This window comes from Antechinus flavipes, chromosome 2, assembly GCF_016432865.1.
Source record: "Antechinus flavipes isolate AdamAnt ecotype Samford, QLD, Australia chromosome 2, AdamAnt_v2, whole genome shotgun sequence".
Taxonomy (NCBI): domain Eukaryota; kingdom Metazoa; phylum Chordata; class Mammalia; order Dasyuromorphia; family Dasyuridae; genus Antechinus; species Antechinus flavipes.
Genome location: NC_067399.1, coordinates 203908951 through 203927303, shown reverse-complemented (window position 1 = coordinate 203927303; position 18353 = coordinate 203908951). Strand labels below are relative to the sequence as shown.

Sequence of the window (18353 nt, the reverse complement as noted above, 5' to 3'; positions counted from 1 at the left end):
ATTTTAAAGACCAGTGATCTTAGGATTTGGTATATAAAATTTTGCATTATTTTTGTTATATAATTTATCATCATTTCTTTGCTTTCCAGATATTGTTTTGTGTTTGCTTTGGGATACCTTACAGTGTGCCAAATTACCAGAGTCTATATCTTCGATTATGGACAATATTCTGCTGATTTTTCAGGGTAAGAATACAATTTTCATCTTGAAAGATACATCATGTGATATCTAATTATATAAAATATTTTGATAGTCAAATAAGGTACATTTGTTTTCTGTACCACATTTAGTTTTATATGGTTTTTTTTTAGCCATTTCTACTTTTTTATTAAAATAATCCAATTTAGATACAAAATAATTTTAAATAATTATTTTACCACAAAACATTAATTAATTGAATAAAATTAATGGAAAAATTCAAAACATTTGAGTTCTTCTTATACTTAACTGATTTTACTTCAAACTTTGTTATTTCTATGGGAACATTTTTATATTGTGTTTTATATACTTCACCCTTTTTGGGGGGAATGTGAAGATGAAAAATGACATAGGCCTTATTTTTAAGGAACTTAATGTCAAAAATAAATATATAAGAGATGAAATATAATAGCTATAAATATGTATTATTAGAAAAATATGAAGTAATAGAGCGACAACTATTTGGAAGTTTCTTTATTCTTCTCAGTTTCTCAGTCACATTTGAGGCTGGTAACTACTCTTTTATTTTGGGGAGTTTTCATGACTACTCTCTCCCAGTTCTTCTATCTTGGTTTTTCTTCATCTCCTTTGTTGATTTGTCATCCATGTGACACCCACTAACTTGAAGGAAGAGAGAGGTGAAATATTGTGCGGGAGAAATGACAGAACTTCAGAGCTAATTGAATATGGAAAGTAAAGAAGAAAGATGAGTCAGAGATAATTTTGAATTTTCAAACATGGGTGACAGGAAGGATCAACAGAAAGAAGGAAGTTGGGTGGAGAGAAGAGATTTATGAGGAAAAGATGTTAAATTCAATTTTTTTTTTATGTATTGAGTTTGGGCTTCTCAGGTTATTGTAAGTGCTTACTTCAGAACAGGCTTAATATGTTAGATAAATATGAATTGTTACTTTTTTATTCAAGTGGAAAGTAATTGAAGATGTAGGAATGGGAAATTCATTGGAAAGATTGTGGCTACATATGTAGGTTTGGGGGAGTCATCTACTTAAAGGTGAGCAAGCCATGAGAATAGATAACAAACAAGACAGATTATTTGAGAATACTTTAGAGAATGGGAAAAGACTGTTAGACCAAGGAAGAAGACTAAGAAGGAAAGAGAAGCAACAGATTAATGTTATAGAGAATCAATGAAGAGGATTAATAGCTTGACTGAATGACAGAGACATTTTTGATAATTTGTATTGTCATGATATTTGTCAGGCTATTTGTATGTCATGAGAAAGAATCCAGTGGTGGTGAAGATATTTTTAAGGCAGAGCCAAGATAGTGGAGTAAGGCAGGAACTCTGCTGAGCTCTCCCAGATTCCTTTCCAAAAAACTTTAAAATAATGTCGCAAAACAAATTTTCAACTGACAAAACCAAAAAAAATGAGGTGAAACAGTTTTCCAGCCCAAGACAATTAAGTTGATAGGAAAGGTCTGTCTCACCCAGGTAAGAGTGGAGCACAATCCAGCTTAGATAGTCCAGGCAACCCAACAGCAGCCCATACCTCAATAAGGCAACAGCAAGACTCCATGCTACAACCTAAGCTAGCAGGGAGTTCTGGAGCCCTTGTGTGAGCTAGCAATGAGGCCCTGTGCCTGCCTCAAGCCAGCTACAGCTTCCCCTCTCCAGCATAGGTCAAGAAAGTAATGAATATACCTCTCCTTAGAGCATACCACCTTGAAAGAACTGAAAACATACAGCTCCTTGGAATTAGCTCTGAAAACAGTAACATGAAAACCTGAAGTTTGGAAATGTTCCCTCCACTCCAGGTTGTTGTTGTTGAGGCCAGTGCCCCTTCCACCCCAGAAAGTCCAACTTTAACATAAAATTAAGAGTCAAGAAATAGGCTGTAAAAATGAACAACAACAACAACAACAACAACAAAAAACAATAAAAGAACCTGACCCTAGAAAGTTACGGTGATGACGAATAACAACACACTCAGAAGAGGACAACAGTGTCAAAAGAAGCCTCAAAGCAAAATGTGAATTGGTGTCAGTTCCCCCAAAAAGTCCTGGAACAGCCCAAAAAAAAGCTTTTGAAAATCAAATAAGAGAGGTAGAAAAAAAACTAAGTGGGGGGTAGAAATGAGTGATGGTAAGAGTCATGAAAAAAAAGTAAACAGCTTGGCAAAAGTATCATAAAAATGGAGAAATAAGAATAAAAATTTACTGAAGAAAATACCTCTTTAAAAAGGAGAATCGGCCAAATGGAAAAGGAGGTACAAAAGTACAATGAAGAAAACACCACTCTAAAAAGGAAAATTGGACAAAAGGAAAATGAGGTACAAAAATTCACTGAAGAAAATACCACTCTAAAAAAGAAAATTGGACAAAAGGAAAAGGAGGTACAAATAAATGCTCACTTAAAAATTAGATTTGTGCAAGTGGAACCTAATGGCTCCACAAAGCATCAGGAAACAATAAAACATCATCAAAAGAATGGAAAAAATAGAAGAAAATGTGAAATATCTCATTAGAAAAATAACAGACCTGGAAAATAGACCCAGGAGAGATAACTTAAGAATTATTAGATTACTTGAAAGCCTTAATAATAAAGACCCTAGATATTATATTTCAAGAAAATGTAAAGAAAAACTACCCTAATATTCTACAACCAGAAAGTCAGATAATTCATTAACCACTTTCTAAAAGAATGAAATGAAAATGAAAACTCACAGGAATATTGTTGTCAGATTCTAGAACTCCCAGATCCAGAAGAAAATACTGCAAGCAGCCAGAAAGAATTCAAATACTGAATAGTCACAGTCAGGATTATATAGAATTGATCAGTTTTGCATTCTTCTATCTGCTTCCCTTTTTATGGGTGAGTTTATTCCATTTACATTAATGATATGTTTTCCCCGTATTTATGTTTCTCTCTCTCCTTTCATACCTTGCCTCCTCACCAGTGTTTTACTTCTAACCCCTGCATCCCTTAATTTGCTCTACCATCTATCAGTTCTCCCTCCTTTTCTTGTCCTCTTTGCCTCCTACTGCCTTAAAGGATAAAATAAATTTCTGTACCTGAATGTGTATGTTAATTCCTCTTTAAACCAGTTTGGATAACAATAAGATTCAAGTGATGCTCCCTTTTTTCTATCCATATTAATAGATCTTTCACACCTCTACATGTGAATTTTTTACCCCATTCTGCCTCTCCCTTCTCCCTTCCAATTTCTCTATCCAATCCTCTTTTTCACCCTTTAATTTTTTTATATCATTACATCAGAATAATACATTCTTACCCAGAAGGCCATTTAAAATGTATTCCTTCTAACTGCCTTAATGTTAAAAGTTCCTAAAAATTACAAGGGTCATCTTCTTGTACAGCAATGTAAACTGTTCAGTTTTACTGAATACTTATGTTTTCTCTTTCCTATTTACTTTTTTATTCTTCTTTTGAGTCTTGTATTTGAAATTGAATTTTCTGTTTGGCTTTGATTTTTTTCATCATGAATGCTTAAAAAGTTTTATTAAGTGTCCATTTTTTATTCTTGCTTGTAGTCCTAACTCCTTTGCATTCTAGAATATCATATTCTAAACCTTGATCCTTTAATGCAGAAATTGTGCTAAATATGCTGTATAATTTTGACTCTGGTTTTCGATATTTGAATTGTTTCTTTCTGAAGGCTTTCCAATATTTTTCCTTGATCTGGAAATGCATTAGTTTAGTTATAATATTCCTGTAAGTTTTTTATTTGGGGATTTCTTTCAAGAGATGGTTGATGGATTCTTTCAATTTTTATTTTATCCTCTTGTTCCTTGTTGATTTCTTGAACCATGCTGTCCAGGCTTTTTTTTTTTTTTCCATCATGGCTTTCTGGGTAGTCTTAAAATTCTTAAATTGTCTTTTATTATCTGTTTTCTAGATCAGTTGTTATTGTTCCCAATGAAATATTTCACATTTTCTTTCATTTTTTTCACTTTTAATTTTGTTTAATTTTTAATGTCTAATGGAGTCATTATCTTCCACTTGCCCAATCTAATTGTTTTCTTCAATTAGTTTTTTTATCTTTTTAATTTGGCCAATGCAGTGAATTTTGTACATCTTTTTCCATTTTTTGAACTTTTCTTATCAAGATATTGATTCTTTCGTCATGTTTTCTTATATAACTCATTTCATTTCTTTTTTCCTGCCTCATTTGAATTTTAAAATCCTTTTTGACCTCTTCAGAAAGTTATTTTTGGGTCTGAGATTAATTCATATTTCTCTTTGAGGTTTCATATGAAACCTTCTTATGGAAATTAGATGATTTTTTCCTTCCTTCCTTCCTTCCTTCCTTTCTTTCTGCAGTTGGGGTTAAGTGACTTGCTCAGGGTCACACAGCCAGGAAGTGTTAAGTGTCTCATACCAGATTTGAACTCAGGTCCTCCTAACTTCAGAGCTGGTGCTCTATCCACTATACCAACTAGCTGCTCTGAAACTAGCTGATTTCTTAAAGAGGTATTATTTCAGTGAGTGCCAAATGTAGATAATATTCCTTTTCCTTGAACTTCAGCTTTTAAAGCTAAGGGTATTTCATCTTTCTTCAAAGATTGAAATCTCTTCCCATGAAAGCATTAATCAGACAAAAAGATACACATATGCACATATATATGTGTATGTGTACACACACACACACACACACACACACACACACATATATATATATATATAGTAGGGCATAAAATCAAGTTTAGCAAGCAGTCTGGATAGGAAAAATGTCAGGATTTCTGTTGTCACTTGTGAGGTACAATCAGTTTCTTCTAAGTTAATTCCAAGAGAAGAGAAATTGCCTCCTATTTTAATGAAGATATGAGCTTTGACTTACTAATTAACCATCAGGTGAAGGAAAATGAAAGGTTTTTTCCTGTTGCATACACCGTGCATGCCCCATTAATTCCTGGCTAGTAAAGTAAAAGAAGGTCACTCAACTTCTACTTCCCATTGTTTATAATCAGAGGAAGGGTCAGAGGTATTGGTACTCAGAGATTGTTACCTGTTCAACCCTGTCCATACTTGTTATGTGGTAGGGAACAAAAATGGCTACTCATTCAGGCTTCTGACCTCTTTCTCCCAGAAGCTTTCCAAACAGTCTCAGAAGCCAAGTTCCAAAGATAAGACCAACTGGTAAGCTGGGAGAGATAATATCTGCTTGGGTCTCTTGCCTTCACAGCAGCTCTATCTAGGTATTAAGCCTGTAAGTTATATATATGTTGAATTCTGTACTGCAGTGCCTGTTCTCTTACTTATTAAAATGACTATTATTATTGGAAATAAGGTAATCAGAGAGGCTAATTCTGCTGCAGTCTGTTTATTCATGCACAAGTTTTATTTTTTTTTATTTTTTTAAATAACTTTTTATTGATAGAACGCATGCCAGGGTAATTTTTTACAGCATTATCCCTTGCATTCACTTCTGTTCCGATTTTTCCCCTCCCTTCCTCCACCCCTTCCCCCAGATGGCAAGCAGTCCTTTACATGTTGAATGGGTTACAGTATATCCTAGATACAACATATGTGTGCAGAACCGAACAGTTTTCTTGTTGCACAGGGAGAATTGAATTCAGAAGGTATAAATAACCCGGGAAGAAAAACAAAAATGCAAGCAGTTTATATTCATTTCCCAGTGTTCTTTCTTTGGGTGTAGTTGCTTCTGTCCATCTTTGATCAATTAAGGCTCTCTTTATCGAAGAGATCCACTTCCATCAGAATACATCCTCAAACAGTGTCGTTGTTGAGGTATATAATGATCTCCTGGTTCTGCTCATTTCACTTTGCATCAGTTCATGTAAGTCTCGCCAGTCTTCTCTGTATTCATCCTGCTGGTCATTCCTTACAGAACAATAATATTCCATAACATTCATATACCACAATTTACTCAACCATTCTCCAACTGATGGGCATCCATTCATTTTCCAGTTTCTAGTCACTACCAAAAACGCTGCCACAAACATTTTGGCACATACAGGTCCCTTTCCTTTCTTTAGTATCTCTTTGGGGTATAAGCCCAGTAGAAACACTGCTGGATCAAAGGGTATGCACAGTTTGATAACTTTTTGAGCATAGTTCCAAATTGCTCTCCAGAATGGCTGGATGTGTTCACAATTCCACCAACAGTGTATCAGTGTCCCTGTTTTCCCACATCCCCTCCAACATTCCCCATTATCTTTCCCTGTCATTTTAGCCAATCTGACAGGTGTCATGCACAAGTTTTATATGATCATATCAGCCTTGGAACTTAGCTTTAACTGTCTCCTATACTGCATTTGATCTTTGCAATTAGTGTAAAATGTTTCTTTCCATTTTAATTTTAACTTTCTGAAAATGTTCCACTTCTTTGTAAAGTGGAAATAAATCTTACCAGCCTCTCTTTTTTGTAATAAGTAAATCACGTATTTCTTCACTTTTCAAATTATTGTAGTGTGTAGAAAAAACATAAAATTTGAAGTCAGAAGCTCAGGTTCAAATGTTGGCTGAAGTCCTTGCTCCCTTTCTGACTTTGAATAATCATTCATGATCCATGATCCATGAGCATGGTTCCATTATCTGTAAAATAAGGGAATGGGGTGAGGTGAACGCCCTTCCCATTCCAAACAATAAAATCCCATGGTCTTGAAACTGAAATGTTGCACAATTTGTTCTTTTCCAACCCATTATATTCCATTAGCTATAACACATTTTTGGAACACCTTATGGTACATACAAATAACACTATTCAGAGAATCTTGGGAAATTTTCCCTTTGTAAAGGAAGCATATGTTTCTCTTTTCAGAAGTGGATAGAGAAAATGTAGCTGTACTGAATGTACCTGACTCAAGGGAACCATAACATAGTATCTATGGGCTTTGAATCCTACTCTCCCAACCTCATATCACACTGGCAAATTGAATCACCAGAGCTTAGACAGTATATCTCCCTCCAAGGTTCTAGGGGATAGTTTTGAAGGTTTGGAAGCATCTATCTAAAGTATGTTAGCTCACAATCCCCCACAGGTGTGCCTCCCACATTATCTATTGATAAAATGGAGTTAACTACCTTTTAGAAAGAAATATGTACTAAAGTGAGATACTAAGAAGAGCTGATGTAAAACATCCTTCTTTGAACTACCACTGTGCTCTCCTGGAAGTTTAAAAAAAAAAAAAAGAATATGATGAATTTTCCAGCTAATACATACATAGTCCAGAGAAAAGTTGGCCTAAGTTTAAGAGAGTACATATGACTAAAGGTAATTCATAGTTCTTGATTGCTGAAAGTCATTTTTCTCCTTGTTAGATATGGTGGGCCTTTCTCTGGGTTCCTTCTACGGTACCTTGAAGCTGCCTTTTTCGGTGTATCCAGTCTGTTCACCCCCAGAAAGTGATAGGCAACTAAAAGGTGCAGTGGATAGAGCACCGGCCCTGGAGTGAGGAGAACTTGAGTTCAAATATGGCCCCAGACACCTAACACTTACTAACTGTGTGACCCTGGACAAGTCACTCAACCACAACTGCCTCACCAAAGTAAAGAAAATACTGCCATAGGGAGCTGATAGAGTAAGTCCAGAATTTTCCATGTCTTTTGAAGCCCACAAAGTCTTCCTCAAATCAAGGTGTAGGTTCTTCTCTCCCACCCCCTCAGCAGTTCTTCTTATAGACTTCATTCACTGGAAGAAGATTGACTCCTTGGCTTTTTTATAGAAGTCTTTCAGAACTTCCAGATTTTCTCAACCATTCCAAACGGGCTTGCTGTGCATTGTTACTCAGGTTCATCAAATGACTTTCAAGGCCATATGATTTTTTTCCAAAGTGGTTTTTTTTGTTGTTGTTGTTGCAATTTATCTAAAAATCAGTTATTGTTAATTTTAACCAGGTAATAATGCTTTTTAGCTTATCAAAATAGCATCTTGAATTTTATCTGAAGGGCAGTGGTGGTATTTTATTTTTATTCAGTCTTAAACTGCATCAAAGATTTAATGCTGGAAGAAATCTTAGAAGGTGACTAAGCCTGTTTCCCTCATTTTACAAATGAGGAAACTGAGGCCTCAGAAGGTTGAGTCACTTGCCTAAGATCACAAAAGTAATAAGTGACAAAACCAGATTTTAACTTAGATCTTCTGGCTCCAAATTCAGCATGTTTTCCATTATAGCAAGAAAATGAGAAGCTGTTCAATATTTCTTTTTTCCCTTTTGTTACTTTTCTGAAAACCAAAAGCAACTCTTCTTAAAAGCCTTCTGCTAGAGAATTTGGCTGATTTTTATGACTCAAGTAAGGTTTGTCTCATCTAAAACCTCTTTAGGAACGACAGAGGTGATGATGTTTGAAAGTATCTCTACATTCAAAGTAAGCAGAAGGCTAAGGGATCAACAAAGTTTATAACATAATCAACTAAATGCTGTCAGTAGTAAAATGTCAGGCAATCAGAAAGCACATATTAAGCATTAATAATATGACAAGTCCTGTACTAGGCATTGGGAATCCAGAGATAAAAATTAAATAATGCCTATGTTTAAGAAGGTTAGATTATTTTAGGGGAGAAAACATATATACATATAAATTATGCAAATGAATTTGGATTCTCATCAATTTGGATGCTTAGTGCTGTTCACAGTTACATATAGATACAAAGTGTCCCAAAAACTTCAGTGCTACTTTAAGCTTTAATTGCCTCAAACTCACTTCAACAATGTGTATTACAGGGAACAAGGATTTTAATTGTGATCAAGAGGTCCAAGCACTTGTCCCTCCTCATGAAGCCAAAGTGTGCTACATGGGATAGGTTCCAACTCACCTCCCCACTGTTACTAGTTGTACCATTAGGAGCTTGTTTAATCCTCATATTTCATTTGAAATGATGAAGACAGTTTTCAATTATAGGACTGAAGATTGTCACAGACTATTAGGTAAATAGTAGAGACCAGTAGAAGGTCTTCCCCATTTTCTACCTGGTGAACAAATCTCTGATCTTCAGGCAGTGGGGATGAGGAGAAGGGGTATAGGAAGGGAGTTGAGTGTTGAAAACCCTTATTTATGTGCTCCTTCTGTTTATGTGAAAGAATATTCATTTGTTCCCTTTAACCAGAATGAATTCTTTAACTTGAAAAGGCTGCCATCCAAAACTAAATTGGAGAGAGAATTGTTGCATGTTTTTTTGTTTGCAGATGATTGTGCACTCAGTGTAGCCTCTGAAACTGAGAAGGAACAAAGTATGGGATGATTATCTCCTGCTTGTGCTAATTTTGACTTAACTATTAACCCAATGAGAGAACAGGTTCTCCATCATACTTGGACCCGGTGATACTAAATCTATATGTATCCCACAGAAATAAGTGTTTATAGCATCACATCATCCTTACAGCAAATGAAGCAGTTTTGAATACTGTTTATACATTCACTTACCTTGGCACTAAACTTTTTATGGCTATACACCTTGATAATTAAGTTGATGCAAGCATTGCCAGAGCTAAGTCGGGATTTGGGAGGCTCCTTAGGAAAGTGTGGGAGAGAAGTATTAGGCTGCCTACCAAACTGAAAGTCTGCAGAGCTATTAGGTTGGCCTTATTGTGGTATACTTGTGAAACCTGTGTACCTGTACCATGCCAGGAAACTGAATTGTTTCCATTTGAATTGTCATAGGAAAATTCTGAAGATCATCTGGCAGGATAAGGTACCAGACACTGAGATCCTTTGTTGAACTGAACTGCTAAGCATTCAAACTCTACTTTAGAGAGTGTGATTCCAATGGGATTGCCCCATTGTTTGAATGTCAAGTTTACCTAAAAGACTATTTTATGGAGAACCTAACACAAAGCCAAGTGCTCACGTGGGAAAACAGAAGAAGTGATACAAGAACACTTTCAAGGTCTCTTTGAAGAACTTTAGAATTGATTGTGTGTCAGGGAAATTGTTAGCAAACGACTACTGACCTGGTGTGCCTTCATCAAAGAAAGTGCTATGCTCAAAGAACAAAGCAGAATTGCAGTAGCTCAAAAGAAACATGAGATATGCAAATTTAAAGACATTTCCACTCCAAATGTCCATATGGAATATTTGTATCCAAACTGTGGTAGAGCCTTCTGAGCTTCTATTGGTCAAATTAAATTGTGTATGCTATCCCTAGATTCTAAGGAATGGTATAATTTCAGTTCTGTTTGAGAATGAAGAACAATAAACCAACCAACCAGGGTTCCAGCTTTGATAGCCATTAGGTTATTATCTCCACTCCCACCCCCCATTCCTGATAGGAAAATTGTAGAATCTCTGATTTTCAGCCTGTTATGTGATCAGGCAGGGAAGAGGAGGCAGAAAATAAAAGGCCTAGGTGTTTAGGATAAATATTTTTACAAATAAAATTTTTATAAATACAATAATAAAGCCAATTTAGTTTTTATACTCCATAAAAACTAATTTGATATCAGATTTAATACATTTTGTTCATCTTTATCACATATTCATTTAAATGAGAAAGGATGGGTTTTTTTTCCCCACTAAGAAGTAGTTCAATTCAGCTTTCTTAGCTTTGCCACTGATAGCATGTGTCTTTGGGGGAAATCTTTTTAAATGTTATTACTTTTATTTGTTTATTTCTACTGTCTAAACCACTATAACCCCTTAAATCTATAGAAGTATTGTATATAGGAGGATTTAAATGTATATCATCATGGAAGAAAGGGACAAAGATGTAAAAAATATAATATTTATCATTATTACATTTATATATTTTAGGTATAATGTACAGAATTATAGAATTTAAGGATTAAATATATGAAACTTGTGAAAATCTGTTACTTTTCAAATTTTTGTTTATTAAAAGAAGGTACATTTTTATACTAAAAAAACTTCTTTTTACTGAGTGAAATCAGAATTTATTAATCTCACAGGATAATGCTAGATATTCTTAGAATTTATTGCATAGACTAAAATTATTTGAAAGATTTGAATATAGAATTTATGAGGAAGAATTAAAATTTGAATTTTTTTGCCAGAAGAGGAAAGAAATAAGGGCCATCTTAATTGATTTGAAAACATAAATATAACATCAGCTGTTCTACTATGCAAAGAATTAGTAGAGAATGTATACTTAAAATATGGGACCTGAACCTTAGCTGTGAAGAATATTTTTAAAGCATGAATGCTGCAAATTAAAACAGTCCTCAGATTCCATTTCACATCCATCAGATAAAGGTGACAGGAAAGGAAAATATAAACTGCTAAAGGGATTAGCTACAGAAAATAAGTGCTCTAGTATACTGTTGGTGAGACTCTGAATCGGTTCAATAATTTGGGAAGGCAATTTGAAAATGTCTCCAAAGTCACTACACAGAGCATATACTTGGAGTATAATGCAATTTTACTATGCCATAAGAAGTGATAAAAATTTGGGAGGATTTATCTGAATAGATGCAAACTAAAGTGAGCAGAATCCTGAGGATAATTTATATAATACTAATATTATGAAGAAAACCAACTTTGAAAGAATTAAGAACTTGTTCATTGCATTGATCACGATCTTAAAGAAAGGATGAGGAGGCATGCTACTCAGCTCTTGACAGGAGGACTTGGAGGCTAATGTAGAAATTTGTTTGCTTGACTGGGCGTGTTTGTTACAAGGATTTTTTTTTTTTCAATTGGAAGGCAGTCCTGGAAGGGAAAAGGGGGGGGGGGGGGTGAGGAGAGTAACAGTAAGATTTAAAAAAAAAAAAAAAATCAGGGAAAAAATTTTTAAACTCACATAAGAGAGCAGAAAGAAGGCCAGAAAGAAATAGGCTGAACAGCTTTTAAAGTTAACAGCTTTGGCACTAGCCCTGAAGTCAGGAGGACCTGAGTTCAAATCTGGCCTCAGACACTTAATACTTCCTATCTGTATGACCCTGGGCAAGTCACTTAACCCCAGTTGCTTCATCAAAAAAAGAAAGGGAGGAGGGAAGAAAAGAAGGAAAGAAAGAAAGCTAGCAGCTTTGAAAGTTAAATGTTAAATTTATTATGTACTGGAAAGGAAAAGCGATCTGCATGTAATAGAAATTTGTGATTTCATGTACATAGTCCTCTTTGTTGTTGTTGTTATTGTTGTGTTGTGTCATCCTGGTTGCCTCCTTTGGATATTCTTCACATTACCAGTGTCCTTCCAGCACATGGTAATCACCACTTTATTCTTGGAAGTGATACCTATCTTAATGCAGCCCAAAATCTTTTTTTTAAGTGACTGTCATTCTTTTAGGAGATTGCCTTGTTCTTGGCTATGAGGCAATCACCAGAATGATCTGGGGGAACATCAGTAGGGAATCTCTCACATCTGTTTGAATCCTTTGCTGGACATCCTACATGGCAACTGTAATCTTTTTTCCTACATGTCCCTGTTTTGTGCTTAACAATATTAATGATCAGTCTTTGAACAAAATTATCCTTTTTTCTCCACATTTTTAATATAGTTTTGAAGAGAAATTTTTTGTTCCCCTTAGCTTTCTGATACTAAACTAATCTTGAATGTTAACATTCTTAACACAGTTCTTATAGGACCATGCTAAACTTTTAACATTCCTCTTGCCATTATTCTCTATATGTCTTTCATTGTTATATAGGTGTTTAAGAAATTTAAATTGTTTGGTGAGTTAACTGTGTATTCATAATATGGTTTTAAATTTATTTTTTGTTCCTCAAAATTGTTTCCTCAGCCATTTGAAAGATGAAATTATCATTAAGGCAAGTCAAAAACGTTCTTGCTCTGCTTTTGGTAGAGAGAAAAGTCCATCAGCTATTCATATTAATTGAAGTGACTCTTCTCCTTGCCAAAGGTGCAGTCTTCAATGGGTGCCTTTGATCTCATCTTATTGGGAGATTTCCACCTCTATTGTTCTCACTCTTTTCTTTTTTACTAGCTGCTTCTCTGCTGCCTGTAAATGTGCCCATGTCTTCCTCCATCCTTTAAAAATCTTCATTTGATCCAACCATCCCCATAAGTTATAATCCTTTATCTTTTTTTTTCTTTTTAGTGTTTCAACTATTGGAGAAAGCCATCTATAATTAATATCTTCATTTCCTTTCATCTTCCTCTCTTCTGAATTCTCTGCAGTTTCACTTCCAATCTCATTAAATTTATTTGAAAATGTTACCAATGATATTTTAATTACCAAAACCTTTTCTCAGTCCTTATCCTTTTTCATTTCTTTGTGGTCTTTGACCTTGTCACTCATCTTCTTCTCCTGGATACTTTTCTCCCTCCAGAATTTTATGACATTACTAATACTCCTAGTTCTCCTACCCATATCTCTGCTTCTTCTCAGTCTACTTTGCTCAATCCCTCCCCTAGGTCCTACTTCTAACTTTGGGTATTCCCTATGGCTCCAGCCTGGGCTTTCTTCTCTTCTTCCTCTATACCATCTCATCTGGTAATGTCATCAATTCCCATGGGCTCAATTATCTTCTCTGCAGAGGATTTTCAACTCTGTAACATGTCCCAAAAGTCTTAGTGTGGTTTTTAGCTATTGAAGCTATTTGAGCTTTTAAAGCTTAAAACTGATCTAATCTTATAGAATCAATTGCTTTTTTGAACATCTTGAAATGGATATCTTGCAGATATCTCAAACTTGACATGAAAATCAGAACTCATTATCTTTCCCCTTAAACACTTTGTCCTTCTCAACTCATTAAGGACACTATCATCCTCCTAGGGACCATGACATTATCAGTGTCAGCTTAACTCTGACCATGTTACCATCTTAATAAATAAACTCTAGAGGTCCCTTATTACTTCAAGCATCAAATATAAAATTTTCTTGACTTTTGAAGCCTTTTAGAGCCTAACCCCTTCTTACCTTTCTAGTCTTTCTACATTTATTCTTTTCAGTGAACCTTCTTGCTCTCTGACACTCTACTTCATCTCTGTATGCCATGTTTTTTTTCACTCTGTGTTCCACATGTCTGTAATGCTTTCCTTCAACACCATCATCTTTGGCTTCCTTCAAGGCTTTGTTTAAAGCAGTCTCCCATCTCTTATGGTACTCTTCTTTTGGGTTTACATTTACACTGTGTGTCTTGTGTATATATATATAATTATTTACATGTTGTATCCCTATTGAAATGTGAGATCCTTAAGGGCAAGTATCATATACTTGCTTTTCTTTATATCTTTGCCTTTTAACACAGTGCCTGGTACATAGTAAATGCTTAACAAACACGTGTTGACTGACTAATAATTGAAATTTACTTTTATAGATGTGATGTCTCTGTTCCAGGGCTTGTGATGGTTCACAAATTCCTCATCTAGTTCCTCTTTTAAGTGGACCCATAATTAATAACCAATAATTATAATAATAAATAGCAATTTATTTCTGTTTCTGCTTCTATTGATATTCACCCAAGAGCCCTCCATCATGTCTCCTCCCTCTAGTTCCTATATATTTTCTTAACATACAGTGGTATCCATCCATGCTATTGAAGCTGTGATTGGTTTAATCTTTGGGGGAGCAATTTGGATTTTTTTTAATTGACTTAAAATGTCTTTGCCTTTTGACATAGAGATATTCTACAAGTTAGATATATACCCAAAGAGAACAAAGAACCAAAAGAAAAATCCTATGCAACACAGCATTCATACTTCTCTTTTTGTAGTAGCAAAGAAGTAGAAACAAAGTAGATGCCCATCATTTGGAGAATGGCTGAACAAATTGTGTTATGTGGACATAATGAAATTTCCTATCATATAAAAATTATTAATATGAAGAATTCAGAGAATCTTGGGAAAATTATATGAATTAATACTGTATAAAATAAACAGAACCAGAAAAAGAGACATATACAATGATTTTATAGGTGTAAATATAAAGAACAAACATGAAAAAAAGCTACCATGAAATTATAATGACCTGACTTGTTTCTAAAGAAAAGAAGTACATCTTTTTTTTTTTTTTTTTTTTTTTTTTTTTTTGAAGAGGTGAAGGGATTACAACTGTGGAACATTACATATGCTGTTAGATTTTGTGAGTGTGTTGATTAGTTTCGCTGAAGTACTCTTAAGTACACTTTATTACCCCTTTCTTTCATTGATATGAGGCTCAGTCCTTCAATTTCATTATTATACACACATTTGAATCTTTGATAGATAGTTATCTGATAGCTATCACAGAAATAGTAATACCCACAAAGGAGTGAAGAACTTCTTTCCAGATTTACCTGTATCCAAAAGGATCAGGGAAACACAGGTTTCTCCCAATAAAAACCCTTTTCTTTAAAAATGTAAACCTATTGAAACAGCAACAAACATTATTAATTAAACTCAAGAAATTAATTTTTATCTTTTTTGGTCCTATAAATCATCACATATCGTAGAAACAAATATTATACCTAACCTTCAGATTAAAAAAAAAAAAAACACTTGCTTTTTATTACTGACAAGTTCTTCTTTTTCCTTGAAACATCTTTGTAAACAAAATATGAATGAGATTTTCTAATCGACTTTTGTTGTCATAAACAATGAAGAAATCTTTCTAAAATATGTAGATATTATGTTTATGATTTTCTTTTAAAATGTTTTCATTTTCTTTGCCACAGACCAATGATGATAATTACACAGAAGATCACTAGTTTGGCTTATGAGATTCACGATGGTAAGGATTTTAAGCTGAATTTTTTATTTTAAATTCTTCACTAAGACTTTTTTCTGTTAGCTTAATTATTCTAGAAACAGTATTGAACAAAGGAGTGGCCTTGAGTCAGACCTCTGACTTATTAGCTACATGGCCATGAATAAGTCACTTTTAGTGCCCCCAAAGATGAGAAGTTTTAGAAATATTGCCAGTCTCCACTTAGGAAGACGTGGAATGAAATTATAGGTTCCGATTTTTTTTTTAAATCAAAGCAATAATTTTTTCCTATGGAATTTTATCTCAAAAATTTAGAGAATAATTTGGAAAAGGATGGTTAGCTCAGATACTTATTAGTTATAATATCTATGTTTATATAGACACACATTTATCTATCTCTATACAGAGATATGTATACTATACATATATTCATGTATAATAATATGTTTGTATATGTACATAAGACATAGCCACTAAAGTTAAAAATAAAAATGAATTATTTGGTAATATATTTAGAAACAAAATAGTATATTGGAAAGCATATTGGATTTAGTTCAGAGAACCTTGGTCAGACCCAATTAATGTGTTAGCTAGTCTTACTGAAATAATTTTTTTCTCTTTTTCTTTGTTGGAGGCCGTGGTTCACTGAGTGTAAGAGATATTAAAAAATTAAGGCAATATAGATACAAAACTTAAAGTCAAAATTAAAAATAAATAAAACACTACTATCCTGCTTCCACCTGTATCCTAGCTAACTATACATATTATAGTAAAACAAAAAGAACATTGTATAAAAAAAAAAAAAGCAACTGTGTTTTGTACAGTTTTCCTTTTGTTAAGTATTACATTAAGTTCAACCTTTAACATTAAGAGCAATCTTGATTCTCTGGTCTTTTTTTTTTTTTTTAACCTTTTTTTGTTATTTTTATTCTCAGAATTTTAAAAAAAGATGTTTTAATTTACCCTTTTTTTTCCCTTTCCCCCTCTATACCCCTATTTCTCCTCTTCCTTCTACCCCATGCCATTTGGTTAAAAAAAAAAAAGAAAGAAAATGAAAGCTTTGGTAACAAATATACATAATCAAACAAAACACATTCCTACATTGGCTGTGTTTGAAAAACTATAGACAGCATCCTGAGTCCCTCATATCTTTGTCAAGAGATAGGTAGCTAGTTCCGTGCTTTATCATCATTCTACTAGAATCATGATTGGTCATTACATTGCTCAGAGTTCTCAACTCAAGATCATTTTTTTCCTCTATGTGTAATGTTGTTATTATTGTATAAATTGTTTTCTCAGTTCTGCTCACTTTACTTTGCATCAATTTATATAGGTCTTTCCAGGTTTCATAAAAAGTGTCCATTATGTTATTTTTACATCCATATACCAAAATTTCTTTAAAAGTTTTCACAATAGATAAATACCCCCTTAGTTTCCAGTTCTTTGTTACAATAAAAACAACTATTATATGTAATTTCTTACATATGGATTCTTTTTCTTTGATTTCCTTAGTCTGTAGGCCTAGTATTAGTATTAGCAAAGCTGGGTTAATAGGTAGTTATATATATCTATAATTTTCCTGCTCAATTAATAGTTCCATTGACAATGCATTAGTGTGCCTGGTTTCTCAAGGCCCTTACAACAATTTCCATTTTCTTCTTTTGTTATTGCTAATCTAAATAGATTATTATGAATATTAGATATTATGAATAGAACCTCACTTGCATTTCTCTAATTAGAAGTGATTTGGAACATTTTTTCATATGATTAATGGCTTGGATGTCTTCCTCTGAAAGCTATATGTTCATATCCGCTATCTAGCAACAGTTATTGTTCTTATCAATTTGAATTGGTTCCTTATATATGGTGGATATGAGACTTTTGTCAGAGAAACTTGCAACAAAGTTCTCCCTCCCACCCTGCCCCAATTAAACTGTTTTCCTTTTAATTTTACCTGCAGGTGGTTTTGTTTATACAGTTATAAGCATAATTTAAATTATATTTAATTTGAAAAACTTAAATTTAAAAACTTTATATAATAAAGTTGTTCATTTTTTCATGATCCTCTCTATCATTTTTGGTCACAAACTCTTTCCCTACCAAAGATCTATAGATAATTTCTTTTAAGCATTTTTCTTCTTTCTTGCTCTCGGCTTCTCATTTGCATTCCTCCCCACTCCCCACTACTCATCGTACTGAACAAAAAGAAAGCATTGTAACAAATAAATATACTCCAAAAAAAAGTAAACTGTCAAGTCTAGAATATGTCTCATTCTTATATTGCATCCATTACCTCTTTGTCAGGAGATGAGTAGCCTGCAGATGATCTTTGATCATTTGGAATGATGGTTTATCTTTGTTTGATTAGGTTAATTTGATTAGATTTGCTTGATTGGTTTTAAAGTGTTTCAGAGTTGTTGTTCTCATGTTGTGTAAATTGTTCTCATTTCACATCATTGTATCTGTTTATACATGTCTTAGCAATTTCTGCTGGAAATATCCATTTTGTCATTTTTCATGGCACAATAATGTTCTATTACATTGACATATACTAGAATTTCTTCACCCATTCCTTAATATATGAGCATTCATTTCTTTGGAAAGCTAGA

The 18353-nt window shown here is 33.8% G+C and overlaps 1 protein-coding gene across 1 annotated transcript in view; it reads left to right on the top strand.

Annotated features, from left to right (window-relative positions):
- The window catches only part of MBOAT2 (membrane bound O-acyltransferase domain containing 2), a 156769-nt gene that overhangs the window by 96891 nt on the left and 41525 nt on the right, over nucleotides 1-18353 (top strand). The window contains exons 4-5 of the mRNA XM_051976082.1: nucleotides 90-185; nucleotides 15713-15768. Coding sequence (XP_051832042.1) covers nucleotides 90-185; nucleotides 15713-15768 — 152 coding nt within the window. The remainder of the gene's footprint in view (nucleotides 1-89; nucleotides 186-15712; nucleotides 15769-18353) is intronic.